The following is a 25776-nucleotide window of genomic DNA, read 5'->3' as shown; positions in this document are numbered from 1 at the left end:
ACCACAGAGGAACAGACCAGGGTTGGAAACAGTACTTTACTTTATTAAGTCTGGTTTGCAGAGACAGCATTCCTCAAACACAAGAACAAGCTCCTACCAGGCCACAGCCCATCAAGTCCACAACTCAGTAAGATGCAGAAAGCTGCATGGCACTGTCCCAGGGAGAACTAAACCCCTCTGGAAGAATGGTGCTGAACATTTACAGTAAATGCTGTATGACTGCTCTCACAGGCATAGTCCAGTTCTTTCGCTGAACCAGCCAAGCCTAGCACAATGTATGTGAGAGCAAGTCTGGACACGTAGCCTCTAGCACTGCCCAGCAGCATACCTGGCAGCAAAAGAGCAGACTTCAGCATGGCAGACAAACACTTCCAGCTCTGCTTGCAGGTACCAAGACCCAGGGTCACTCCTCACTTCTCCATGAGGGACTCCAGCTGCTCCTGCAGGGACGTCATCTGGGAACAGAGAGTGAGGTATTACAGTAAGGTATGGCTGGGACTCCTGGCAGCTCCAGCCCAAGCGCTTCTGTGTCTGCAGATCTTCTACCTATGCCAGTGGCTGCTTTGCCTGTACATCACAGGGAGGCAGGCCTGGGCACCTCTGGGGCATAACTCAGCGCTGCCCACAAGCTGAAGCGGCACAACAGGAACCTGGGAGTAGGAACCTCCTGCCTTGGTACCTGGCTGAAGCTCAGCAGAGCTGCCCAGGCAGGAAATCGGCCAAGACCCCACACCTACTGCCTTTCTTGTACACGAGTGCTAGTGGGTTTCTGTGTCATGTTTTACCCCATACAGCAATCCTAGCAGCCTTGTACTGCTGACTAGACATGTTTTGGCTCACTGTTCCTCCAGAACAATCAACCCCATTTCCCATACCTCCTTGTGCCTTAGGAAGCTCCATGCAACTACAGATACAACCACACCTGACCTGTAACACTGGAGTTCAAAGCAGCTGGTGTGGTACAAGACTCAGGAAACTTTGTCAGAGGCCAAGCCTAGAACGGTGTTGTGCCCCAGTGCTTCCCACTCCACTGTGGGAGCTTCCTCACCTGCTGCTTCTCACGCTCTTCCTGCTGCTTGAACTCATCCAGCACAGCCTGGAGACGGGTCTGCAGAGACAAACATGCCAGACCACAGTTACCAACATGTTCTCAACTGAATGAGTGCTGGCACACGTAAAATGGTGCAGCAAGTCTCAAGCCGCACTGACAACCAGCCCCCTCATCTCCTGCAGTTTCATGGATTGTTTTGCCTTCATGGGGAAATGCTGGAGTGTGTATGGTCACACCACAATTATTTTTAACCCAGCAGGCAAAGGCCCCTGTCTTTTCCAGGGCAGCAGCTGCATCAGTCTGCTGGATCTAATGGCAAACCCCTGCGAAGGAAAAGACTTGAAGAGACCCCAGGAGAGCTCTCACCTTGAGGGCTAGGTTCTCCACTTTCATGATGAGATCTTCCTGGCGCTTCCTCCTGTCCTGGGTCTCCTGGAGTTTACTTTTCAGGTTGTCAATCTGTTTCTGGATGCCCATGACTGGAAGAGAGTGAGCTCAGACCCAGAGCAACAGCAGAGCTGGGCAGTGCAGCCTGCCTGGCACCCTGGTGATTCTGCTGTACTCCGCCACCCACTCACCTATCTGGTTGGACCCCTCATTCTCCTGTTGCTGCCCATCTGACTCATTCAGCTTGTCCTGCAGCTGCCTCTCCAAGTCCTCCTCAGTGTCCATGATGTTCAGGTCTTCATCGTCATGATGATCCCTCTCATCTTCATCTTCACTGCTGCTGCTGATGTCATTAAATATCTCCCGCAGTTCATCATGTTCTAGTGGGGTGCAAAAGGGAAGAGTTAAAACACAGCTAATGACCTCCTAGCACCCTTTGTCTGCCAGGGATCACATCAGTACAGGGTGCCTGTCTCAACGCCCTCTCCCCTTCGCTCTGATTAGGGCTTACCCCAAAGGGAATGAGCCCAACCGATTAATTAGTGGCTAGAAAGAAAAAAAAACAGCCTTCCCCACTGCACCTGAGGACCCATGGCCTTGCTTATGTCCCGACATCCCTGGGGAGGAGATGTCCAGGCTGGTGAGTGAACCATGGTTGTCTACTTCTTTTGTTTCATCTTCAGCAATGACTTCCCAGCCTAACAGCCAGAACAGATGAGTCAAGGGAAAAAGAAAAATGCAATACAACAAAAGAATGCTAAAAACTGCAGATCACTGCTCCTCCAACAAGACTGGTCTTGCAGCTATGGATACCCAGGGCGAACCACTCCAGCCCCTTTTTTTGATGACTTCTCCTCTGCTGTTACACAAGTTCCTGCTCAGTACCACAGTACAGTCCACAAGGAAGGTCACCTTGAAGAAACAATGAGCTTTGAACAAAGCAAAGATGAAGATCCAAAACTTCAGTGCCTCTTGCATGCTTATCTCCCAGTCTCTCACGCCCACACAAAGCTGAATTTGTCTCTCCTTTCCACAACCCCCAGGTCACACATAGTGTCCTGTCCCCCATGTGAGCTTTTTTTTCTCCTAAAAGGATACGGACACTGACAGCTTCAGCATCTGTGCTCAGGAGACGCTTCACCTCTTTTTCCACATCAGGAGACTCAATATACTGGGTGAGGGAGGGGAAAGAGAACAAAGACACTGTGAAATGCCTCATGCACGCTGCTGGTGCTGGTCAACTCCAACCCTCCACCTCTGGACAGAGCCCTATTTCAAGCCTCTCTTCTCTTATGCTTTCTGCTCAGCCTTTGCTCGTGCTCACCCTAAAAGTAATTTATGCACCTCCAGAAAGCAATCCATCTTTTTTGTGCAGACCTCCTTGGTGGGTTGTATGCTCTCACTTTTCTACTTATGAAATAAGACTTTCTGCATGTATTCAGAAGTCCTTGAGGTGCTGTTTCCCGATGGATGGTCAACTCGACTCCTCCCCATCTCACTCAAAGGAAGGTTTCATTTTTCACTTTTAAATTAGCCAGGAATCTTAATGCAGTGACATCAAACCTCTCCTGTGGGCTAGAAGAAAGTCTCAAGTAATTTGTTTCCCAAATGTCATGCAAAATAGCACCCCATCCTGTTCTCAGAAACTGCAAAGAAGAGAAGAACAAGTCTTCCCAGCTTCACTGCGCTGCACCTCCCCAACACCTTGCCTGGCCTGTGCATATGCACAGAGACAGTCTCTGAGCTCCATCTGTTGTCACTCCCCCAGCTGAAATGACAGTTATTCTATTTGTAGTGTTGCTTGTTGGGGAAGTGAACAGGCTATGCATAGAGAGATTTCAGCTGGGAAAGTAGGAATGAGTGATGCCTCATTTCCATGTGAGTCCCCCTTTCTTCTCAACGAGCAGGAAGAGATGCACTATAGCAAGGCAGCCACAGGAACAGAGTCCAGCAGTTCTCTGCACAGAAGATTTTGCCCTCAGGAGCACTTTGGAAAACATGGAGGAAGCACCCAAAGAAATGTTTAAATCTACTGCCCTCTCTTCACCCTCATCTTGGGCAAGGAAACATGTGAAGCAGTGTTAAGAAATTACATGTTTTTTGGACTAATAGACAGTCATAGCTCTAATGCCAATGTCTTCCTATCCCTTGGTTATTGCATCTGCATCTGTGTGAGACGCAACTCACCTTCTTCTTAGCTGTCTTCCGGAATCGTCTCTTTCGTACATTTTTCAGGGGAAGAGTGACTATGACAGAGGAAACAGATTGCATGTGTCAAGCAGATGGCTTAATGGGAGAGCTGCATGCCAAAAGGGAGACGATCCCCTCAGGAACAGAGAGTGCTCTGAAAACAGAGCAGCAGCACCCCCAGGACATGGCAGTGGTGAGTGCCATGCACAGCTGTGGGGACACTGGGGTGGTGGGATGGAGGGGTTTGGCACAGCCCCTACTCACTGCCATGATTCCAGATGAATTTCTTCTCTCTGTCCTTGTCCTTCTTCTTGTTTGCCTTGGGGTCAGTGCTCACAGTTTGCTCTTCCAAAGGCGGGTAGAGATCACCATCCACAGTGCAAACAAGCATCTGGAATCCCGGCATAAACACAAAGGGTGCTTATCGTAACGCAGGGACAAAAGGATGTGAAAGCTTTTCTGGAAAATGAACAATGACTGCCCACTGCATGTTGTGAGCCAAAAGAATTCATGGGTACAAGAAACAAAATGTTTCACACCCAGCTCAGTTCATATCTAAACACAGCAGCAGTTAAACTGTTACAAGGACAATCACATTTCATGCTTCAGAAATGGGATTTCTAAACACCAAGCAACGTGGGGAATTTTGAACTCCTAATATTGTGAGAATACAGAAACTGGCCATGTTATACTGGGTGTCCAGCTGTACAAGGGTTTCCCTGGAGAGGGGAAGAAGGAATTAAGCTGTTGGGGCAGGCAAAAAGGACAGCCCATACCTGGCAAATATCTGCTGTCTTATAGAAGGTTTTCTTGTCAATGGTTTTTAAGCTCTCGATGATGCAGGGCAGATCCACCAGCTTGGCTGCCAGTGGCACCCGGTCTACACGGACAATCCCGTGGCGCCCATCCGCTGCAGAAAGCCACAGGAGAGGTTAATGCTGTTGCTAAACAGCTAAACTGAGCAATACCTTCATGGGCAACAGAAATTTCAGGGGAAAACACACGCAAGTTGCACAGCTTCACTTGTAGACAGCCAGAGGAGTTTTAAGATGTCCTGATCCTGCTAACTCACCATGTAGCTCAATGGTGAGCCTGTCCTTCAAGTTGACATTCCCAGACTGTACTGCTCGCCGCACAGTGGAGGCATATTCCTGGGAAGGTTGGACAGACTTACATCAGGACTGGGTGTGCTTCCTCTGAGAATCACTGAAAGCTTCTGTCCAACCTACCCAGCTATAAACAACCCTGCCATCCCAATGCAGAAAAACAACTGCAAGAGCCACAGTGAAAATTGCACCCTCCTCCCAGTGTTAATCCTGTGGCTCTGCTATTCCCAGTGCCCTTCACACCCCGTGACGTGATACAGCTGTGACAGTGGTGTGAGGCCTCCGACAGATACCCTGCCAGATGACCACAGCTCTGGGGGAAGTTATGGCTCCCCTCACCAAGCTCTCATGGTCTCAGCAGGACACAGTCTCAACTTTATGCCGACCAATAGCATAACAAATAGCATCAAGTGCACTGACAGGCACAGCAACTGAAGACCCAGCACTTGCTAAAGCTTTACCCTTACAGAAATTTCCTCCCTAATCCTCTAAATTGTCTTCCAAGCCTCCTGCTCTGTATCACAGAAATGCCTCTCAAGAGGAAGCCGTGGAAAATCTGTTCAAATGAGCGGGAATGGGCTGCCCAAGGCCAAAAGCACCCAGCCTGCTTCCATGTCCCTTGCCAGGTGCACAGATTTCCCACAGACTTCACCCACCTCGCTAATACCTCTCCCAAGCCCGGCGCTCGCCAAGCAAACTGGACCGAGCTGCCTGTAAAACGTGATGGCAGCCACTTCAGACCGAACAGCCTCTTACCGGTGGCAGTCGCAGCACGAACTGGCTCTCCAGCTCATGCGGAGCATCGTCCTTGCTCTTACTCATCCTTTCTTCTTCAGCGTGGAACACGAGATACAATTACCTCGTCGCCAACTAGGCTCCTACCAGGTAACCCCAGCCCAACACCCCCAGGCCCAGGCTCTCGCCCACCGGCGTCCCGCACAGGGGCGGCGGCGGGGGGAGCCGGGGCCTTGCCGGGGCTGCGCTACCGTCGGGACGACACCCCCGGCAGGGCCTGTCCGGCGCCCGCGGGCAGCCCCACGCCCCGCCGCCACAGCCTCCCCCGCTCAGCGGCCCGCGGCGGAAGCCAGGCCCGGTGCGCCGGCATGGGCCCGCCCGCTCCGTTGCTCCGCTCCGTTCCGTTCCGCTCCTCTCCGCCCGGCGCTGGGGGAAGGGTGCTGGCGGCGCACCGGAAGCGGCGGCCGGCGGCGGCGCTGCCATGGGGGGCGCGGGCGGTCCGGCCGGCTTCTACGTGGGGCTGGGCCTGGCCCTGGCCTCCAGCGCCTTCATCGGCGGCAGCTTCATCCTCAAGAAGAAGGGGCTGCTCCGGCTGTGCCGCCGCGGCCGCGCCAGGGCAGGTACCGCCGCCCCCGGCCCGGGGTGGGGGGCTCGGGCTGACGGGGCTTTGGGGGGCGCAAAACGCCGCGGTGCCCCCCCCTGCGAGCGGCCCGTCACCTCCGCCTCCGGTTGGTGGGCAGGCGGCCCCGGGCTGTCCCTGCGGCTGCTCGCCCGCAGCCGCGTTCCCCGGACACCGCAGGCCGCGCCAAGCCTCCAGCCGCCTCCTTCGGCCGCCCCCCTCCTTGCTTGTGGGGCTTTTTGGTGTAAAAGTAGACTTCTTCCACAGGGAAGAGGCTTTTTGGTGTAAAGGTAGACTTTTTCCAGCCGTTGCCCACAGCCAACAAAGTCACATTTCTAGAACGGCTCACACGTTCTTGAAATTGCGGTCTTTCAAATGCGGGAGAACCAGGGGATAAAATCTTTGCTTTTAGGGTAAAAGAATCGGTGCTTGCCCATGTCTGGGTCAGGCCAATATATGAGAAAGCAGGCAGACCCAAGGCAGCCTTGAACTTAAGAGATCAGGCTGCTTCCACTTGCTTCTCTGTTCTGGCAGGACAATGAGCCTTTTGTGTAGCTTCATCTGAGGTTTCTTCTTACCCTTTCTTCCTGACTTAGGGCAAGGAGGTCACGCGTACCTGCAAGAATGGCTTTGGTGGGCAGGGCTGCTGTGCAGTAAGTACCTGCTCTGAAACTGTAGCAAGACACACTTAAGAGTGTGGTTCTCATTGTTTCCAGTTGCTTTTGTGTTTTATTATCATGATTGCTGTCTGACTGCTTGATTTTTATCTGAGTGTCTGAGGATGTTGTTGATCTAGTTATAACTCTAAAATATTCTAAAGTCTCATGCATTTCCAGGTTTCCCTGCTAAACAGGAGTTGAGGAGCTGGCCTGACTGTGTTGGGTTAAGTGCTTCTGAAATGGTCTGCCCAGATGATGTAGTTATAACGGCACATCCAGCACTGTGGGTTTAGTGCTACAGCGATTTCAGCAGCTGTTTTACACTTTTCAACATTAATAACAAATTGTACTTGATTTACCCTTTAAAAAGCTGTAAAAGCTGTTCCAGGAGAAGAACATGACTTGAAATACAAAATGGGTCAAAACTCCTTTCAGCTTTGAGGACATTATGGAAATATTTTTCTGTGGTTACTGCTCAGCTGCATAGCCATGTGTGACTAAGGATCACCATGCGTAACCACGAGTCTTCTCTTCCCAAGAGAACCTAAATTGGGCTTCTGCTTGTTCTTGCTGGTGCTGTTCTTCCCTGGTTGCACGACATACCTCAGAGGAACATGGGATGCTTAGGTGGAAACTGAGGCTCTCTTCTGACTGCACTCTTTGATGCTCACCTGACAGTTTCTCTTGCAGTGGGAGTTGGAGAAGCAGCAAATTTTGCTGCCTATGCCTTTGCCCCTGCAACGCTGGTAACTCCACTGGGCGCTCTAAGTGTCCTTGTTAGGTAAGCAGCCTCAGAAACACCCTTACCTCACCTACCACCCCTTAGTGGTGAAAGCAGTTGCTCTGCTTTCCTCTCTCTCTTCCCTCAGCTGCTCCATCTCTTGGCCTAATTGGTTTGGGGTTTTTTTACTATCTTTCAGTGCAGTTCTGTCCTCCACCTTCCTGAATGAGCAGCTGAATGTTCATGGGAAGATTGGCTGCATCCTGAGTATCCTGGGCTCCACGGTGATGGTGATCCATGCTCCGCAAGAAGAAGAGGTTTCCAGCCTGGAGTCAATGGCAGAGAAATTGAAAGATCCAGGTACTTAAATAAAAGGGGTCCTGTCAACTTCAGGCTTGGAAATGACAGCAGAAGGTAGGATACAACGTGGCTAGATTGGGAAGGACTGAACTAAAGGGTAATTAAGCTGCTTCTTGTTCTGCGTGCCAGTGGAGGAAACATTCCCCTGTGTCCAGGATAGCATGTGGCTTGCCTTCTGTGATGGGAAAAGGCTGTGGTCTCCACGCTTCTAAGCATGAAAGAATGATGACAGTCAAACAGCATTTAATGGACATGCTCAGAGGAATTACACCTTATTAACTAGCTCAAAAGATAGGGGGACAAGTCAGCTTCAGAATAGCTTTTTAGGACTGTCAGGTTCTCTTGACCCCAGATGAAAGAGGCAGACAGGAAACCCTCTTTGCAGAGAGGGAGTCTGGGCGATGCTCTTAAGTCACTGGGTCTGTGCTGAAGCAAGGATGAGAACTTGGGTCATTAACAGTTACCAAGTGTGTTTTTTTTGTACTGTCTATGAGGTATAGATGCAAAAAGTGAAGAGCATGGGAATTAGCTGCAGCTGGCAGCAGAAGGGGTTGGCCTGTAGCAGTGCCGGGATAGGAGGGGGAATTCCTGTATATGAGGGTGGCAGTGATATGGCTGAGGGAAGACAGAGGAGGAACTTCAGGCAAAGATGAACAAGCAATTCAAGTTACAGCCAAGATCAAGTAGTCCTGATATTTAGAGGATGAATCAGGTTGCAAGGATATGATTTAAGCAATAGCATGAGTGGCAAAATAAGCCACAGGAGATGGAGGAAGGAAGTGCAGGGAGAAGAGCAAAGCAAAGTAACACGTAGATGCTGCTGCTCATTAGAGGGAGCGCTCTGGTAGGGCCTCGCATTCCTGTGATGTGGCGCTTTCCTCTTTATCCCACCACAGCCTGCAGGGTTCAGCTAGGGCTTCCTGAGCCACCTGCCTCCCTCCTGGGCCTCCTGCAGAGCTGTGCCCCCCATCTTCCTGGTCAACAAGCCCCCCACCTCCACTAGTGCTGTAGAGCCTGGCTGTGCCCCTATCCCTTCCACCATGGGTGCTGTATCCCCTGACAGGCTGAATCGTGGGGCGGTGCTGTGATCAGCACCATAAAGAGCTGCTGTTGTCTCTGCAGCTTTGCTCAGGCTGGAGACCAACTCTGCTTCCCAACCCTGGTCCCTACAGGTGGAGGCTAAAAAGACAGACTGATGGGGCAGTTACCTGCCTGTCTTCCATCACTACTTGCTGTTCAGTTACATCTATCACTGGTGCTACTGTTCTCTGATAGAGCTCTTTAATTCTTTCCCCAAGGATTCATTGTATTTGCTGTGTGTGTCCTGGTGAGTTCCCTTCTGCTTATCTTTGTGGCTGGACCCCGTTATGGGCAGAGCAACGTCCTGGTTTATGTTTTGGTCTGCTCCGCCATTGGCTCGCTTTCTGTGTCCTGCGTCAAAGGCTTGGGGATTGCCCTGAAAGAACTGTTTTCTGGGAAGCCAGTCCTGAAAGAACCACTGGGCTGGGTGCTCCTGGTGTGCCTGGTGATTTGCATCAGCGTCCAGATCAACTATCTGAACAAAGCCTTGGACATCTTCAACACATCTGTGGTCACACCTGTTTACTACGTGCTGTTCACCACAGCAGTCATGATGTGCTCTGCCATCCTCTTCAAGGAGTGGCAACACATGGTGCTAGACAACATCATCGGCACCATCAGCGGCTTCCTCACCATTGTGTCCGGCATCTTCCTCCTGCACGCCTTCAGGGACATGCCCTTCACCCCCGACCTCCTGCCCCTCTTCCTGCAGCAAGCCAGGGCAGACCTGCACACCTCATGGAGGAGTGCAGACAGACATCAGTCATGTCAGCACCAGCCTCTTCTGCCCTCAGAGGACAAGGGCTCTGAGAGTCCAGAGGAGGAAGAGGAGGAGGAAGGTGAAAGTGTGTGAGGAAGCCTCTGAACTGCTAGCTTTCTGCTCCCACTGCTGAGCAGCTCCACTGCAAGGTTGAACATGCTGCCTCAGACACTGCTAGCTACTGCTGCACTAGCAGGAGTTGGCAGTTACCATCTACCTGCATGAGATGGGTGACCTGCAACTGCTAGGAGGCCAACAGGGACAGCAGCCTCCTACGGTTACAGACAGGAGCCCTGGGAACTGCCCAGTTCCTGGGATCCGGTGCCTCTTCACTGTTCTTTTACTTGAAGAATTGATCCGCCCTCGTCAGGACACAGGCTTCAGCTGCGCAGAGGCCCAGAGCACTAACACAGTGCTAACCCTTACTGAATGCGAAGACCACGTGTTTGGGGAGGCCTCGCAGCATTTTAAGAAAATATACTTAGAAGATTAACAGTCACAAAATAATCTAACATGGTGCTAAGATTACACAGAGAGAAGATGGATGTCTGGCTTTAAAGATGACATACCCAGAATATTAATTCAAAAATTCCTCTGTCAAGAACTTGTTTTGCTCACTCTGCTAGAATTTATTTACAGATTCACATCCAAGAACAGAATACAGCCAAAACTGGAAAACTTCAGTGGTGCTGCCACATGCTGCTGTGGCTCTTACAGAGGGACCAGCCTCTTCACACAACATCTGCAGTGCAGGTTGATGAACGACCTGCTTACTGTATTCTATTAAAAACCAATTTGTTCAGTTACTGAGTAGCCAGTGATACATTTGTACCAAGAGCTGGGCCAGTGCTGAGAGGCATGAAGGATTACAGGGGTAGAAAGAACCGTGCAGATGCTTGAGAGAAACTCAAGATAGGGACAGGAGAGGGAATCGCTTACACTGGGAACAGGAGTGACCTAAGAGTCCTTAGCTATTGAGGTAAGTTTCTGAAAGGTAACAGCTGTGTCCTCACTTACGTAGTAAGGACTTATGTCCTCACTCATCTGCACAGCTCTGTTTAATACATCCCGAATTTGTTCCCAGGAAGGCTGCTGGCTACAAGCCACCCATGTTAGGAACTCACAGGCCCTGTCCAGCCACCCACAGCAAATGGACATGTGCAGAACTGCTTTACCAGGTTCCTGTGTAAAGCTCCAAGCCACTGTCAGTGGGTCACTCCAGGCTTCCCAGAGCCACGCTGTACATAAACACTGCTGAAATGCTATGCTGCCTTTCCAGAGGGCAGATCAGTAGTTTGTTGTTTTTCCAGTTAGAAGCTCCTGTGTCCTGGGAGCAGAGGTCCAGAATACACAGCCATAGGCCTCCCTCCAGTGATCTCCACAGGTAAAGGTGCATGAGGTTATAAAGTAGCTGGTTACTTATCTCCTGCATTTAGTCTCTCTAAAGAAACTACGCCTTGACAGGGCAGCAGGAGCTGTTAACCCTTTGGGGAAGAGGAGGAAAAGCCACAGCCTCTCCCAGAAACAAGTTTGATTTATGGGACCAAATTGAGCAACAAATCAGACTTCAGAGCAGACCTTCTAGCCAGAAGACAATTATGCCCCCTCCCTACTAATTTTGCAATAAACAGGATCACTGGGAAGGAGGGGGAGTGATAAGAAGGCCAGATTTTCAATTCTCAGTGGTCATCCGCCTGAACAAAGGAGAATCTCATGTTAAAAATTGACCCAGTTAATATTTATTACATTGACCAGGGGAAAGCAGTTAATGGAGCAAGTCAGTATTGACAGAGTTGTGCTGCAATCTGAAAATTTGTCACTTGGCCACGTGAATGATTTACCTGTGGAAGCCTGAAAGTATTTTCCAGTAGTGAGACTGCCTGGGATGAACAGCGTGCCCAACAAGCTCTTCTTGCTAAGGGTACCTGTACCGGACTGCACAGCCATGGCACCTGCAGGGCTTGTTCGCATCCACTCAGGAGGGTTCATTTTGTGCAGCACCGTTTAAGGCAGCGGTCGCAGGCTGACCTCGCCTAGAGCTGAGTGAGATTTGCGTCAGCGCTGGGAGCACCCTGACGCGAGCATCGACACCCCTCCATTCAGCTGAGCGGGTGCATTCCAGACACTCACATAGCATTGGCAGCCCCGAAGTCCCAATCCCAGCACAAAGACGGCTGCTGGCCTGTGGGGCCAGGGGCAGCACATCACCCCCAGGAGGAGCGACTGTGCCTCTGTCGTGGGCTCTCATCTGGCTGCAACTTCCCCGAGACTGGCATTTAATTAAATCCTAAACCCCAGAGCTCATCCTGGCTCACTTGGGTGTCAGAGTGACCAGGAACTGGCACGGCAGAGGGCCTGGCCTCGTGGGGGGCTGGCCGGTGTCCCCCGGGGCGCGGGTCCTGCTCAGTCGGACAGGCTCTCCGAGAAGGCCGACTTGGACTTCTGCGTCTGCTCCAGCCGGTTCAGGATGAACTGGCTGGTATCGATGAAGCGCTCCACGCAGTTCACGAAGCACGTCTCGGCCCGGCTGTCCAGCTTCGGACCCGGCTTGTCCATGCACTTCTCCTGCACACAGCGGGGGACCCGTTGGCCCCGGGGGCGCCGCGGCCCGACCCCCCCGGCACACCGGGGCCCTGCCTCCTGGCCTTCTCCAACCCTCGGGCACACCGGTGTCATCCCCCCACGGGAACCTCATCCTCTCGGGCGCATACAGCTCCCGCCCCGCCCCATCCAGGGCTCTTCCCGGCCCGTTCCCCCGGATCGCGCCCCCCCCCCCCCCCCCCCCCCCGGCGAGAGCGTCCCCCGGGCTCACCGGGGCTGCGACTGCTCCCACGGCGCCTCCATTTTGTCCCCATCTCCCTCCTCCCCCCAGGGGCAAGGGTCAGCGCGACGTTCCAGCCCGCCTGTCCCACCACCGCGACCCGCCGCCCCGGTCACCGGGGCCGGCGGCCCCACCCGCCACTCGCGGGCCGCCCGTACCCAGCAGAGCTCGGTCATCTGGTGCACTAGCTGCTGGAAGCGCTGCTTCTGCGTCTCCACCTCGATGAAGCGCTGGAGCTGGGGGTCGGCGCCGCCCAGCCCGGCGGCGGACGGCGCGTCCATCCCGCTACCGCTGCTACCGGTACCACCGCTATTACCGGCACCGCCGCGCCGCGACCTTCACGTGCCGCGCCGCGCCGCCGCCGCGCATGCGCGCCGCCCGCCCCGCGCCCGCCCCTTCCGCGCGCCCTGCGCATGCTCGCCCGCTGGCCGCGCGCCCCCTGCCGGCGGGGCGGAGGGCGCGGCGGTGCCGGGGCGCGGCGACAGCCAGGGAGGCGTCGGCGTCGGGAACCGTTTATTGTGCACAGGCCCGGCCCGCCGCCGCCGCCGCCGCCTGCGGAGCCCGGCGGGGCTGGTCGGCACCGGGGCCGCGGCCGTCAGGGTCCCCGCCTCTGTCCTTGGCTGTGAGGGACGCCGCCGGTGACGGGGGCTGCGGCGTGGCGGCCCCTCGGGCTCCTGCTCGCCCCGGGGGTGCGGCCAGTGCCGTGTCCGTGACAGCGGTGCTGAGGTGCCGTCCGGTGCGCAGGTCAGTCCCGGCGGGTGGTGGGGCAGCACCAGCCCAGCAGTAGCAGCCACCGGCACCACGCAGGGGTCAGCGGGCCGGGCCGGCCCAGCCTAGGGTCAGGGCTCCTCGTCCGTCATGTCCCGGATGCTGCCCAGGAGTGCCGTGAAGGTGGGGCGCTCCTCGGCCTTCTGCCATGCAAGAGGGGGGGCCCTGCTGGAGCCTGCCGGCCATCCCACTGCTCCCCGCACCCCGGGGGAGCCGCAGAGCCGTGTCAGGCCCCCCAGGGCAGCTGGGGGTGATCACCGAGGGCAAGAGCAACTCACCTCATGCCAGCAGCTGTACATGATGGCATAGACCCGCTCTGAGGCCTGCTGCGGCCGGTAGAGGCGCAGGCCTTGGATGACGTGCTCTGTTGTCTCGCTGTTGTTAAACCTCTCGTAAGGCATCTTTCCCAGAGAGTAAACTTCCCACATCAGAACGCCTGTTACAGGAAACAGCAGGTACAGTTCGTGGCATGGGAGCACCTGTGCCTGAAGCTAACCAGCAGAGGAGCTCGCTGTTGGGGCACCCTCTCTTCCTGATCCCCGAGTCATTAATGCCACGTTCTTACCAAAAGCCCAGACATCAGACTTGCTGCTGAACTTGCTGTACAGAAGCACTTCAGGGGGAGACCATCGCACTGGAAACTTTGACCCCATGGAGCTTGTATACTCATCATCTAGAACATACCTGCAGCAGATAACCGGATCAGGGTACCTGTCTTGGATTTCACCTTTCATTCCTCCATTTCTCTGTGCAACCAACCAAGCCCAAAAGAAATCAACAGCTCTCAGAGTGACCAGAGGTTGCACTCCGCACGGGCTTTAACAGGCAGAAATGTCCCTTTGCAAACAAGTGTATGTTAGTCAAGATTGGGAAGGGGATACGGTGACACAGAAGCACAGCCAATTTGGACAGATGTGGAGAGAAAGCTGCAGCCAGGAGACTAGAGGTGGGGGAAAGAAGCAGCAAAGAGAAGGGGAAAAGGGACAGGGGAAATAAGAAAGGGATGGTGGAAAGTGGAGAGGCAGAAGGTTAAGCCAGATATATGAAGCAGAAAGACAGGAGAGGATGGAGGAAAAGCAGAGCTGGAGGATGGTGGGGAGAAAGACTAAAGTGTAGAAGAGACTGAAGGAGGAGATGGGGGATTGAGCAGGACGGTGACACAGACTATCTACCAGACCTGGAAAGGCCAAAATCTGATACTTTCACAATCCCTTGGTCGTTCACCAAACAGTTGCGAGCAGCCTGTGAATGGAGAGAGGGAGGCAGTCACTCCTACCTGCTCCTGCCTCTCCCATTCCCCTGTATCATATGGAACTTCATCTCGCCCCCACCCACTTAACACTTTGCCTCACTTTGTCCTGCAGGTTCACCTGGGTTGGGGCAACCTACAAAGTCCTCAGCAAAGATAGCAAGAGAGGCCTCCAGGCATCCTGTTTATCTACAGAGGAGCAGCTTCCCTGGTGGGATTTGGGTGAACACAGCAGCACCAGCAGATCAGGTATGGCACCTAGCAGGACTGCAAGCTGGCAATGGCAGCCTAAGGCCTGACAAACTGCAGGCTCAGCTTTTCATGGGGGTTGAGAAGTCCCTTTTCGTGTCTGAGTCAGCAGTGCTGCCTAACGCAAACCCTGCCTTAGCCACAAATGCATTTCCCATCCCCTGGAAAACTACCTAGTCCTGCCCCTTCTGCAATCTCTGCTAACTTACTGCAGAGCAGTGACTTCAGAGCATCCCGCCCATGCTGAGGTGGGCAGGGAAGCTTAAAGGGATGTTCTGCAGAGAAGGCTGCCGAGCTGCCTCTCCTCATGCTGATGAACTAGCTGGACTCTGTCTAGGACATGCTGTGGCTGTCGCTGAGCTAGAGATGTGTCCTTCAGCCACAGCCCTACCAGGTCTCGGTGCAGGAACTGCTTGGATTCCAGGTACTCCATAGCTTCACAGACATCCTTGCACATCTCCAGCAGCTCAGCAGGCTGGAACCGCTGCCGAGTTTCCCTCAGGAAGTTCAGGAGGCAGCCGTTGGCCATGTACTCTGTGATGATGAAGATGGGACGCTGCTTGGTGCAGACCCCATAGAGCTGCACCAGCTTCTCATGAGACAGGTTCCTGTGTTGGGGACAAGAAGGGCAATTCTAAGCATCTTGAAGGCCAAGCAGCAAAAAAAGCATCTGTGAATAAAGAGAGTTTGGGAAGGGAAGGTGCTTCTGGCCCAGCTGATGGTGGAAAAGCTTACCACGGAATCGGCACAAAGGCAGTAGGTTCTCAAATGCATTTTGCAGAGTGTGAGGGTGCCTGAGACTGCCCCTCCACACTACCCAGGAATGCAGCCATTCTGGCGAGGCATATGCAGCACTGACCTGGAGACTGCTCACCACTTACATCATAACTTTGGCTTCATCGATAAACTCATCTTCTGACATGGAACCTTCCCTGATCATCTTGATAGCAACGTCGTACTGGCCTCTCCATTTCCCGTACTTCACCACGCCAAACTGCCCAGTCCCCAGTTCCTTCAGGAAGGTCAGATCCTTTGGGTCAATCTCCCATGACCCTAGGACAAAGAGGGCAGGACAAAGAGCGCAAGCGTAATGTGAGTGCAGGTGACCTCCCTGCAGGATTCTCCCAGTCGTCTGATCTGGCAAGCCCAAGAAGAGCTCATGAGCATGTGCTGCCTAAAAAAACATCCAAAAAAATCCATGAAATCTGAGACTTGTTCCCCCAGGGGATGGGGAGCAAAGTAGCTTGTGGTTTCTCTTGGTCAGTACTGTTACCAGAGGGCCAGTGATTGTTGGGAAGTGATTGTTGGGAAGGCTGTAAGCCCTGCTGCCATGGGACAGCCAGGGTCCCAGCCCCAGAAAGTTACTGCCAGTAGAGATGGGCCCTGCAACCAGGGAACTGTTGAGATAGCCCAGGCCAGCTTACCATAGCCAAGGCCAGCTGTGGAAGGAGCACTTTTCTGATGTTGAGACACAGGGTACTTCAGTCTGGATATGAGTCCTGAAACACAAAAAGGTAGATTGCTGCACCACGCTTACCCGCCACATTCCCACAGGGAACACAAGCATCCTGCCTTCAGTGCAGGAAGGTAAGGATACTGTCGTGTCAGTAAAAACACTGCTGGCCTCACCCTGTCTCCCAAACACTGACCGGCAGAGTTGTGCTGATGGTATGTGATGAGCTCCGGGATGGTGTTGAAGAGGTGCTTTTCTGCCAGGTAATACTGATTCTGGGGCGTGCAGCATACAACATAATGGCGGATCGTGCCTTGGGGGTCTCTGGAGAGACATTATGTGGGGTCAGCGGCATGCGGAGGATAGGCAGAGGGTGAGGGGTGCCTGGAGGGGCCCTCTGAGGTAGGAACAAGCTGTTCTGAGATCCACTTACACAGAGGACTTGGCATAGACGGAGACAGTGTATTTCCCTGTTTTGCTGGTGGAGTCTCGGACAATGAAGCCCCCTTCCTTGCCCTAAAACAAAAAGGGGACAGGATGGTTGCGGGGAGGCACGACTGTAACAGGCAAGACTTAAAGTGAGTGCAGATCACAGCATGGCTGGAGAGGGTGCAGTAAGTCAGGAGTCCTACTTCCAGTCCCTGCCTGGCGGACCACCTAACTGAAGTGCCTGCCAGGAGGGTAAAGATGGTTCCTGGGGCTGTTGGCATTACACTCCCCTGCCAGCACAAGCCATGGTTGGTCCCATGATAGACACAACGTGACAGCAGCCCATGGAGGGCTGGTGTGTAGAAAGAACACAGCCTCAGGAGTCAACACTTACCTCCTGTTTCAGCAGTTGCTCCGCTTGGCTCCGAGTGATATTCTTTGAGTACCACCTGGAACAGGGACACAGCCATCAGGGAGATCACTGCAGCCGCCACTGTCCCCAGCCTGGTCTGACCCTGGCCCAGCCAGGATAGGCAGTGCAGGGGGCAGGGATGGCTGTCACAAGGCCAGAGGCTCTCAAAGCGTGTGCAAGAGGGAGAGTGAACCAGCCAGGCTGGGCTTGCAGGCTGCACAGGTTAACAGAACTGAATGTAAGTTGTCTCCAACCACGCACAACTTGCCATGTCCCTGCATCTTCTCTTACTCACTCAAAGATCTCCAGGGAATTGCTGGTTTCAGTGACATAGTTGCTGGGTATGTATCCTTCCCTCCTGCAGGACAAAAGGGGCTGGTCACACACTGATGGAGGAGGCCAAGGGGAAAGCGGGTTCCTGTCCCAAGAAGGCTGAGTAGAAATGGGCTCAGAAACCTTGGCACAAACCCGTTTGGGTTCATGCTTGGGGAGGGCTGATACCACAGCCTGCTTCAGTCTCCCTCGCCCTTCTCATGTGCCATCCCATGCAGGAGCCTGCAGGCAGGCAGGCAGCCTGTCCTAACCCCTGCAATGCTGAAGAGGTGTGTTTGCCCACCAGTGACTTGGCATCAGGAGAAGGCACCATTGTGGGTCGAGTGCCGTGGGCAGCAGGAGCTCTTACCCGTTCTTGTCACGGGCTTTCCACCAGGGCAGGTGGCTTTCCTCCAGGATGAAGTACTCCTCGCCTTTCTGCAGCTGCAGGTCCTGTGCGTTCATCGGAAGGTAGTTGTAGAGAGCCACCACCTTCTTCATCTCGCCTGCTGTGCTGGGGGCTGGCTCGGGTGGCAGGGGCTTCATCACCATCTTCCCCAGAGCAAGGAAGAGCGTGGGACACAGTGAGGCTGGCAGACACACCGTTTCCCAGGCAAGACCCTCCCCAGGCCTGGTAGGGCAGTGGGCTTAGGCCAGGTCGGCGCAGCATTCATCTCAGCTCCCACATGCATCTACGCCAGGAGACCAATCACTCCCCAGCGCTTTTTATTGCAACATTTCCTCCTTGGAGACCCATCCTCACAAAAGATAAGTGTTTTCTCTCTACCTTTTGGCTTAACCCGTGACTTCTCCACCCTATATCAGGGCTTCTCTATCCTCCCAGCTCCCCCTGGGTTACCTCAGGGGTAAGATCATTTGACTTTCCTCCAGGCCTTTGAGCTCCATCCCCTGGCTCAAGCTCCTCCTCCCTTAGGGCACCATCTTGACATCCCTTTCCAGAGCAGAGCCCTGGCCTGTACATCTCTCAGCAGTGCCCTTTAGTCATTGAACATGTTGGCTTTTCCCAGGTAGACCTTTCCTTAAACACCTTGGAGCAAACCCACATGCTGATGCTGGCCCCTACCTGGTCCTCCTCAGGAGTAGGGGGAAGAGGCTTCTTTGTCTTGCGATGTGACCGCCCAACTTTTAAACCTTCAGATCAGAAAAGGGACTAAGGTGAGAAAAGATCACCAGCGTCATGCTGCAGTGGTCCCCAGGGGCTGGGGAGGGTGCCCCCAGTGTCTTACTGCCATTCCTGCTCTCCAGGATCTGGCAGCCCATGGCGTTCTTGGCTGTCTGGGAGCAGCACAGGTACTGGCCGTCGATCCAGAAGCAGGGGTGATACTTCTGTACCAGGTCGCTGTTGTACCGGATCACTGTGGCAGAGGACGGGAAATATGTGTGACACAGGGCTGTGTCCCCAGCCTGCTGCAGAGAGCTCTCTGCTCCCTGAATGTAGATGATCAGCCCCATTAAATCATTGCACCCTCTGCTGTGCTACTGATACACAGTCACATGTGGCCCTGCTACTCAGGTTTCCCTCAGATCATCGCTTGTGTTTTGGTGCTGTGGCTACTGCAAACCCTGTGCCACAAAACCCCTAGCTTGGGGAGGGCCCGGCCTTTCCTCTCAGATCTGATCAAAGCTCTTCAGCAGCTCTGCAAAGGGATACGAGCATGCTTGGAGGGCCAGGTCCTGCTGTGACCGGCCCTCCAGCCCCCCAGAATGTCCAGCATCCCCCAGGCTGCTGAGGCCCATGGTTTACAGCTCTTTTGAACCCTTTTTTTCAGAAGTGGGGAGGGAGGCCTGTGTTGTGCCTGGCTTTTCCATGGGGAAAGCAGGGCACTGCCATCATCCCCTGCCTGCTCAGAGACTTCCCTTGCTGGGAAACTGCTCACTTGCCACCGGCTTCCTCATACTTCTCCCCAACCTAGAGGGACAACTGGATGTGCCTAAACACCACCGCACCACAGCAGCTCTGCAGGGTGCAGAGAGCCCCTTCTCTGGTGGAGCAGGATGAGGGCATCCCAGCAGCAAAAGGCCAGCATTTTCTCTCCCCTTTTCCCTGTGGATTTTACACTGGCTTCAGCTGCCACAGCACCCCCCCTCCCCGTCCCGTAGCAGGGAAGTGGAGAGAGGGCTGCCTGCCTGCCGGCACAGAGCAGCAGGGCTCTCGTGAAATAACCGACTTCCCCGTTATCAGCCTACTCTGCTTCCGCCCCACTTGGTCAAACTTCCCTGTGTCAATTTGAGCAGCTAATCTCGCCCCACCAGCACAAAGCCACAGAAAGATACACATGCACCAAGAGACACATATGGGCAGCTCCAGCAGATTTTGGCCGACGGCAAGCACCCAAGTCCCTCTGCGCACTGCTGCTGCAACATGCTCTCAGCTCCAGGAGGTAGCACCCACACAGCTGAATGTTAGCTCAGCAGCACTGAATGAGGATCAGGATGGGTTGGGAGAGACGTTCCCTGACTTCCAGCAGGCTTTTTGTCATGTTTCCTAAAGCACTGGGGGCCCTACCCTCGCCTTGCATGGCAGCACAGCTGCGTGCCCATGTCTGCTATTTCCTCTTGCCCTCAATAACTTCTGAGCCTGCTTGAGCTAATTTGGAGCAGGCTTGTGAGAGGGCAAGAAGCCTCAGCCAAGGTGGCTGCAGTGCTGCAGAAGTCAGGGGGTGACAGAGGTGTGTGTCCACCTCCCCTGCGCAGGAGTGGCTGGTGTCAGCTCAGGGATGTTAGGGAGCATGCATGTGGGGGTATGGCCTTACAAGCGCCCTCATCACGGGAGAAGTTTCTGATCAGCGCTTGCTCATCCGTAGACATAGGATAACGTAACCACAAGATAGCAAGCCCCCGGAAACCCGGTGCTCTAGGTTGTGCCGCACGCATAGCCAATTGTTTGTGTTTAAACTCACCACTCTTCAGCTGATGGATCCAGCGTTTGCGCAACTCCTCTGTCGGGGAGAAGACGTAGAGGGGCCCTTCGTCATATACCACCTGCAGGACCACATGCCTCAGTGCCCCGGCTGGGGGTCTTCCAGGGAGGACAGGGGCAGCCAAGGCTTGTGGCCACCCCGAGCAGCCGGTGCAGAGCACAAGCCGTGCTGGTGTGTGCTAGCCCTGCACTGTGCTCGCGGGACCATGACAGAGAGGTTATAAATAAGCCCCCTCCCCCGAGACTTTCCACTTCCTTCTCTGACTTTCGGTGTGTCGGGGGGCCACACTGGGTGCCAGCTCAGGCAGGCAGCTGGGCTGGGGGCTGAGCAGGCAGCCAACAGACAGCATACCTCCAGGATCAGCCAGGGGACTGAAAGGGGCAGGACAGAGCTCAGAGCAGGTTTCCATCTAAGCAGCCCCCTTAAATAGAGCTGCACAATGCCTCGGGGCTTGCAGAGGCTCACCTGCCTGCCCCCCACACTGCGGACAGCAGCAGGGCCTCCCAAAATGGCTGAGTGACAGCTGGCACTGGGGCAGTGATGTTGTGTTTGGCCCCAGGTTCCTCTGGGGTCCTCCCCCCAGCACCCTGCAGCCAGGCACAGTGGACTGGCAAAAGGGGTGCAGTGAGGACTCACCTGGAAGGGGTAGGGGAACCTTTCAATGATTGAGATCTGCTCCATGTTGTAATCGTCTCCTTTCCTCTGGAAGAGAGAGGCAGAGGCGGACGCTGGCATCCTGCTGCTCGGCTGCTGGCATCTCCCCTGGGACCCACAGCCTTTAGCATCCCCCTGCTCCCCCAGCCCTGCATCAAGCCGGACCCCTGGTATGGTATGGGCTGTGCATGCAGAGCCCCCCATGCCAAGCAGGGCTGTCCCCCATTCCCACCACCTCAGGGCAGAGTAACTCTCCCTCCTTCCCCATGAAGGGGACAGGGGGACACAAGTGGGGACCCCAGGACCCTTCTCACCGGGACCTGCCGCTCAGGGGGAGGGTTGTTTTCAGGCACCACCGTCTCCACACAGGTGATCTTCTCAATGTCCACTGAGCCCTTCTTACTGCCCCGGCGCTGCAAGAGATGGGGTTGGTTCAAATGATCGCTAAGGGGCAGACCTGGGGAGACTCAAGCCAACCACCATCCCCATCCAACCACCCCCGGGGCTGGGTGCTGGCGAAGGACAACTGGTGACCCTTGGGCACTGCCACGGCACAGCCCCTGGGGCCCTGGGGCCGCTGACTCACCCCCCGCTCAAAGTCATACTCGTAGTAGGACAGCTTGCTCTCCGTCAACAGGAACAGGCGCTTCTTGAAGTTGAGGGGAGATGTCTTCTTCTTCTGCTGTGAGCGCTTCAAGAAGATGCTCTCCAGGATGACACTGGCCATGTCAGCCCCACCGGCCTCCTCCGTGCCGTGCTCACCAGGTTGCTGTGGGCACAACAATACTGACACAGTGCTTGCTCAGCCAAAAACCTGGCACTGCTGGACCTTGCTCAGGTGCACTCTCCCCACACCTGAGGGGCAGCCAAGGGGTGCTGGGACCCCCACGAGGGGAATCAGCTGCAGAGGTCTGCAGCTGGTCAGTGTCGGATATTTGCGATGTGACCTCTCCCTCTCACATCCCCTGTCTGATGCCAGGCTGCAGACCAAGCCACCACCCAGCCAGCTTTGGCTCCCACTGGATGCTGGAGGGGGCCCCTGGGTCTGCAGGCGGACAGACAGACACAGACGGCTGGAGAGGGAGGGAGCCAGGGAGGCTACGAGAAGCGTAGCCCCGGGGAGGAGCACACAGCCTGAGCAGCAACACCCAGCAGGCTCCCTCCTCCCCTCCAACATCGTGCGTGTGTGTTTGTGTGGGCTGTTTCCTCCTGCCACACCACAGGCACTCTGTGCCGGAGACATGCTGACTTGGCAGTGTGCAAGGGACAGCCGCAGAAGGCCAGTCCCTAAAACACTGTGGTTAGGTCCTGGCCCCCAATAGCCACAGTGCCATGCTGCCGAGAGCTGTAGCCCTAAAATCATCCTTGCCCTCTGCGTCCATGGAGCCTGCAGGAGTGCAGGGATAATGCTCAACCCCCTTTCCTCCCCTGTGAGCAGTGCTCGCCAGAGGCCAGTCTCAAAGGGCTGCCTCCAGCCAGCAACCAGAGGAGCTAAATCATCCCCCAGCTCTCCTCAGTGAAGCTCTCCTCCTGAGCCTCTCCTGGGATGGTCTGGGCAGGAAAGGGCTCAGATGGGAGCCCTGCATCCCACTGCTGCCCTGCCTTCAGGGGGCTGGAAATCTGCCCTGGCCCATCTCTTGGAGTAGCCCATCCATCTCGCCCTGTGCCCCTCCATGCTGCACCCAGGCACTGTGACACCCAGACAGTTCCAGCACCTCACAGAGCCACGCAGCTGGAGCTGTGGTCTTCTCCTCCTCTGAAGGCTGTAACCAACACCTGACTCCAGGCTGGACCTAACAGGCAGCTGATGAGCTACGTGGAGCCACTGCTGAACTGTCATCCCCTGGAGCCCTCCTCCACGTCTCCTGCCCTGAACACCTACATGCTCCGCTCCCCTTTCACCTCCACCTTATTCCCTTTTTTCTTCTACAAACACAGCTTTGGAAAGCAACCTGGGAGAAGGTGTTCCCCTCCCTGCTGCCCACAGCCTGTCTCTTCGGGGGAGGCTCAGAGGTGGGCCAGAGTCAGGGGTTGAGCCCCCCCACTACCCGGCCGGGCAGTCCATTCACTTCCTCCCACACAAGAGGCAGCATTGGCTCACTCCCGACAGTGGCCAGCTGGGGACCAAAGATGCCAGGAGCTGGTCCCACCCACTGTGCCTCTCTCCAGGGCATGCCCCAGCCCCAGAACAGGAGCATCCTCCCATCCACTGGCAATGCCCAGACCCTCCCAGCACAGATCCTGCTGCTGCAATCCTGACCATGCACCACTGCGGTGGCTGTACAGAGAGGCTGGGAACAAGCAGGGTTCCCCCCTCCCAGGGTCCCCCCTTCTGTCCCCTTGTGGCCCTCATGGCTCAGGCCTTTCTGGCTTGTTTGGGTGGTTTAAAAAAAAAAAAAAAAAAGCTTAAAAGATGAGCCATCAGAGTCTTTTAGAAAAAAACAGCAGCCTCCGCTGCCTGATCCAGGCCTGGGGAGGAGGGAACTGGGGTCCCTGCTGGGCACAGGGCAGGTAGCTACGGTGCCCACTGACTCCAGACTGCTGGAGGGGTGGTGGGAGAGCCCAGAGCAACCCCAGCATGCCCCTGTAGCCTCATGCCTCAGTTTCCCTAGCTATAAAATGTGGCTGCTCATCCTGCGTCCCAAGAGCAGGAGGGCTCCCATTGCTCCCCCTGGCACAGACACGGGGGCTGAGCAGAGCAGCCACGGGCTCCCACCCATCCCAACTGCAGCGCTGGGTCCCCAGAAGCTTTACCTTGAGTCGCAGAAGCTGCGTCACCGCCAGCAGTGCCGGGCAGATGGGACACGTCCTCGCTGTGTCCTCTGGGACAGCACCACCAGAGAGGAAAGGACAATGAGTATCTCAGAGGGCTGTTCTGCCCCAGTATGGCGCAGCAGCCCTGTCCCCAGCACAGCCTCCCTGTCATCAGCACTTGCCTCCTTGTCCCCAGCATGGCACAGCCTCCCTCTCCCCAGCACTGCCACCGGCCCCTTTCTGTCCCTGCCTGTCCTTTGGGGTGGTAGGTGCCTCACAGGACTCACCCCCGCAGCCAGCCATCACTGCCACGCTGTAACAGCAGAGGTGGCGAGTGGGTGGGTGGAAGCATGTCCTGTGTGTGGTCCCCCCCCAGCTAATGTGACTTCCTGCCACTGTCACACCTCGGCCAAGCGTGCTCTGACACCACCACCGGGCCTGGCCCGGCACACACCGCTAGCCCCATGCCACCGGACACTATGCCCCACCGCAGCCCTGGGGCCACCCCCCTGCAGGCAGGCTCCCTGACCCCTGCCTGTGTCCTGCTAAGGAGCTGAGCCTGTGTGCCACCACTGGTTGATGGGGGGCTGGCAGGGGGCTGGCATGCTCAGGGCAAGTGGGAAGAGTGACGGCGTGTCTGGGAATGAGAAACTCCACAGCCCCCGTGTTTCAGGTGCAGCCTGGAGGGTGACAAAAGTGAAGGCCAAGAAGGACAGAGGACGGAATCTCCTGTGTGGGAGAGACTTGGGAACAAACCCAGAGCTGCACCCCAGCAGCACCCACTGCAAAAAGCACAAGCAAGGAGTGGTCAAGGGCACTGTCAGCACCCCAGGCCCCTGCTCTGGAGCACCCGTGGGGTCCCCAGCACCCACAAACCACCCTGTTCCTGTGCTCTGCTGCAGCCCTGGGGTCCCTAGTGCCCATACACCACCCTGACCCCCTGCCCCAGTGCACCCCTGCAGTCCCTGGCACCCATGCACCACCCCACCGCCCTGCCCTGCTGCACCCCATGGCCCCCAGCACTGTGGCCCCATGGCAGCTGTCCCACACCCAGTCAGATGCCGCCTGCTCTAGAGCTGGCCAGGCTGCGGGACAAGGCTGAGCCTTCCCAGCTCGGCTCACCCGCTGCTTGGCAGCGTGCGGCCTGCACCAGGGATGGATCTCCAGCCCCCGTCAGCCGCCACGGCCCCCCCGGCACTGCTGAGGAGGCGACCAGAGGTGCGAGGCCACAAGCGGGCGCCGCATGGAGGCTCCGGCCTCCCGCTGCCATGCCCCCAACCCTGCGACATTGACGGGGCCGTGCTGGCGCCCAGGGCACGGCCACCCTCGTGCTCCCTGCAGTGCCTCTCCCCACGCCATGCAGTGCCAGGACGGGGCTCCCCTGGGCCCTCTGCGCCCCGGCGCACTCACCGAGCCCTCCCGCCGCTGCTCCGGCCGGCCAGGGTCCCACCGTGCCCGCTGCTCCGCGCCCGCCTGAGCGGCCTGGGCCGGCAGGTCAGGGTGGCTGTGGTGGCGGGGAGGCAGGGAGGCACGGAAGGACGGGGCCGGCCAACCCCACCCTTTCGGTTCCCCTTTTTTTGGTTTCTGACTCAAAAGCAGCAGCTGTGTTTCCTCCTGGAGGCAGCCAGGCCACCTCTGTGGGGCCGCCGGGGCTCCGGCCGCAGCCAGGGCCTGCCGTGCACGGAGGGGACGGAGGGCCTGGACGCAGGTCCAGGGGCGCGGGGCCGGGACGCGGGGACCGGAGCGCAGAGCCGGGGCTGGGGCCGGCGTCCGGGCCGTGAGGCGGGCAGGGGGCAGAGCCGCGTTCCCGCTGGCTGCCTGCCCCTGCTCCCCGCGTCCCACACCCTGCTCGTCCCACAGACCCCCTACCCCAGTCACCCCCTGACACCCCCCCGCCGCGTACCCCCCCCCGCACCCCCACTCCTCCGCAGCCCCCTGCGCCCCCCGCCCGGGGCCGCCGCAGCGCTCTCCTCCCACCGAGAGGGGGCGCTGCACGCCTACCGCCTGACGGGGCCGCTGGCCCTCCCTGCACCTTTCCGCTCTCTATGGTCCCCCGCTCCCAGCT

General features: G+C 56.2%; 4 protein-coding genes and 1 long non-coding RNA gene across 10 annotated transcripts; 2 read left to right on the top strand and 3 right to left on the bottom strand.

Annotated features, from left to right (window-relative positions):
• Positions 1 to 22: 22 nt before the first annotated feature.
• TAF7L (TATA-box binding protein associated factor 7 like) lies at positions 23 to 5685 on the bottom strand. The gene is made up of 11 exons (XM_075054212.1): positions 5491 to 5685; positions 4701 to 4779; positions 4405 to 4538; positions 3893 to 4019; positions 3626 to 3684; positions 2537 to 2609; positions 2020 to 2136; positions 1630 to 1818; positions 1418 to 1530; positions 1049 to 1108; positions 23 to 455 (listed from the first exon to the last, which is right to left on the bottom strand). The coding sequence occupies exons 1-11, from the start codon at positions 5554 to 5556 to the stop codon at positions 411 to 413; spliced, it is 1062 nt and encodes a 353-aa protein (XP_074910313.1). The 5' UTR covers positions 5557 to 5685; the 3' UTR covers positions 23 to 410.
• Positions 5527 to 10611, top strand: LOC142043259 (magnesium transporter NIPA2-like). 2 transcript variants are annotated; one of them, XM_075054210.1, is made up of 5 exons: positions 5527 to 6085; positions 6685 to 6741; positions 7438 to 7528; positions 7668 to 7828; positions 9127 to 10611. In XM_075054210.1, the coding sequence occupies exons 1-5, from the start codon at positions 5527 to 5529 to the stop codon at positions 9759 to 9761; spliced, it is 1503 nt and encodes a 500-aa protein (XP_074910311.1). In that variant the 3' UTR covers positions 9762 to 10611. The 2 variants fall into 2 exon arrangements, with proteins under 2 accessions (XP_074910311.1, XP_074910312.1); XM_075054211.1 differs by having other exon boundaries at positions 5834 to 6089.
• Positions 10612 to 11384: 773 nt separating this feature from the next.
• On the bottom strand, positions 11385 to 12859 carry TIMM8A (translocase of inner mitochondrial membrane 8A). Its single transcript, XM_075054214.1, has 2 exons — positions 12648 to 12859; positions 11385 to 12233 (listed from the first exon to the last, which is right to left on the bottom strand). The coding sequence occupies exons 1-2, from the start codon at positions 12768 to 12770 to the stop codon at positions 12072 to 12074; spliced, it is 285 nt and encodes a 94-aa protein (XP_074910315.1). The 5' UTR covers positions 12771 to 12859; the 3' UTR covers positions 11385 to 12071.
• A 93-nt stretch (positions 12860 to 12952) lies between these two features.
• Positions 12953 to 25766, bottom strand: BTK (Bruton tyrosine kinase). 5 transcript variants are annotated; one of them, XM_075054206.1, is made up of 20 exons: positions 25713 to 25766; positions 23712 to 23779; positions 21544 to 21726; positions 21272 to 21370; positions 20940 to 21005; positions 20283 to 20364; positions 18609 to 18737; positions 18446 to 18513; positions 17732 to 17913; positions 17345 to 17407; positions 17032 to 17086; positions 16642 to 16724; positions 16405 to 16532; positions 16180 to 16254; positions 15637 to 15808; positions 15147 to 15363; positions 14435 to 14499; positions 13823 to 13941; positions 13536 to 13693; positions 12953 to 13432 (listed from the first exon to the last, which is right to left on the bottom strand). In XM_075054206.1, exons 3-20 carry the CDS (start codon positions 21682 to 21684, stop codon positions 13346 to 13348), a joined length of 1989 nt encoding a protein of 662 aa, XP_074910307.1. In that variant the 5' UTR covers positions 21685 to 21726; positions 23712 to 23779; positions 25713 to 25766; the 3' UTR covers positions 12953 to 13345. The 5 variants fall into 5 exon arrangements, with proteins under 5 accessions (XP_074910307.1, XP_074910308.1, XP_074910306.1 ...); XM_075054207.1 differs by having other exon boundaries at positions 12953 to 13400; XM_075054205.1 differs by lacking the exon at positions 25713 to 25766 and adding an exon at positions 25122 to 25641 and having other exon boundaries at positions 17732 to 17814.
• On the top strand, positions 13832 to 18844 carry LOC142043264 (uncharacterized). The gene is made up of 4 exons (XR_012653981.1): positions 13832 to 13964; positions 14622 to 14755; positions 18390 to 18537; positions 18628 to 18844. It is a non-coding gene; the product is annotated as an uncharacterized LOC142043264 (long non-coding RNA).
• Positions 25767 to 25776: the final 10 nt, after the last annotated feature.

Source organism: Buteo buteo, chromosome 22, assembly GCF_964188355.1.
Source record: "Buteo buteo chromosome 22, bButBut1.hap1.1, whole genome shotgun sequence".
Taxonomy (NCBI): domain Eukaryota; kingdom Metazoa; phylum Chordata; class Aves; order Accipitriformes; family Accipitridae; genus Buteo; species Buteo buteo.
The sequence above is the reverse complement of the archived record's forward strand: the minus strand, read 5'-3'. Positions and strand labels throughout refer to the sequence as shown.

What these genes read in the sequence shown, in the direction of transcription:
- TAF7L (XM_075054212.1), bottom strand. Translation starts at nt 5,556, where the DNA reads ATGAGTAAGAGCAAGGACGATGCTCCGCATGAGCTGGAGAGCCAGTTC. An exon ending in AGACAGCAGATATTTGCCAG is followed by an intron (nt 4,020 to 4,404) that starts GTATGGGCTGTC and finishes CCGGGATTCCAG; the next exon opens with ATGCTTGTTTGCACTGTGGA. An exon ending in TGCTGAAGCTGTCAGTGTCC is followed by an intron (nt 2,137 to 2,536) that starts GTATCCTTTTAG and finishes TCTGGCTGTTAG; the next exon opens with GCTGGGAAGTCATTGCTGAA.
- TIMM8A (XM_075054214.1), bottom strand. Translation starts at nt 12,770, where the DNA reads ATGGACGCGCCGTCCGCCGCCGGGCTGGGCGGCGCCGACCCCCAGCTC. An exon ending in AGATGACCGAGCTCTGCTGG is followed by an intron (nt 12,234 to 12,647) that starts GTACGGGCGGCC and finishes CGCTGTGTGCAG; the next exon opens with GAGAAGTGCATGGACAAGCC.
- LOC142043259 (XM_075054210.1), top strand. Translation starts at nt 5,527, where the DNA reads ATGCGGAGCATCGTCCTTGCTCTTACTCATCCTTTCTTCTTCAGCGTG. An exon ending in GCCGCCGCGGCCGCGCCAGG is followed by an intron (nt 6,086 to 6,684) that starts GCAGGTACCGCC and finishes TTCCTGACTTAG; the next exon opens with GGCAAGGAGGTCACGCGTAC. An exon ending in AGAGAAATTGAAAGATCCAG is followed by an intron (nt 7,829 to 9,126) that starts GTACTTAAATAA and finishes TCTTTCCCCAAG; the next exon opens with GATTCATTGTATTTGCTGTG.
- BTK (XM_075054206.1), bottom strand. Translation starts at nt 21,684, where the DNA reads ATGGCCAGTGTCATCCTGGAGAGCATCTTCTTGAAGCGCTCACAGCAG. An exon ending in CTACTCCTGAGGAGGACCAG is followed by an intron (nt 17,914 to 18,445) that starts GTAGGGGCCAGC and finishes GCTCTGGGGAAG; the next exon opens with ATGGTGATGAAGCCCCTGCC. An exon ending in CCATCAGCACAACTCTGCCG is followed by an intron (nt 16,255 to 16,404) that starts GTCAGTGTTTGG and finishes TTTGTGTTTCAG; the next exon opens with GACTCATATCCAGACTGAAG.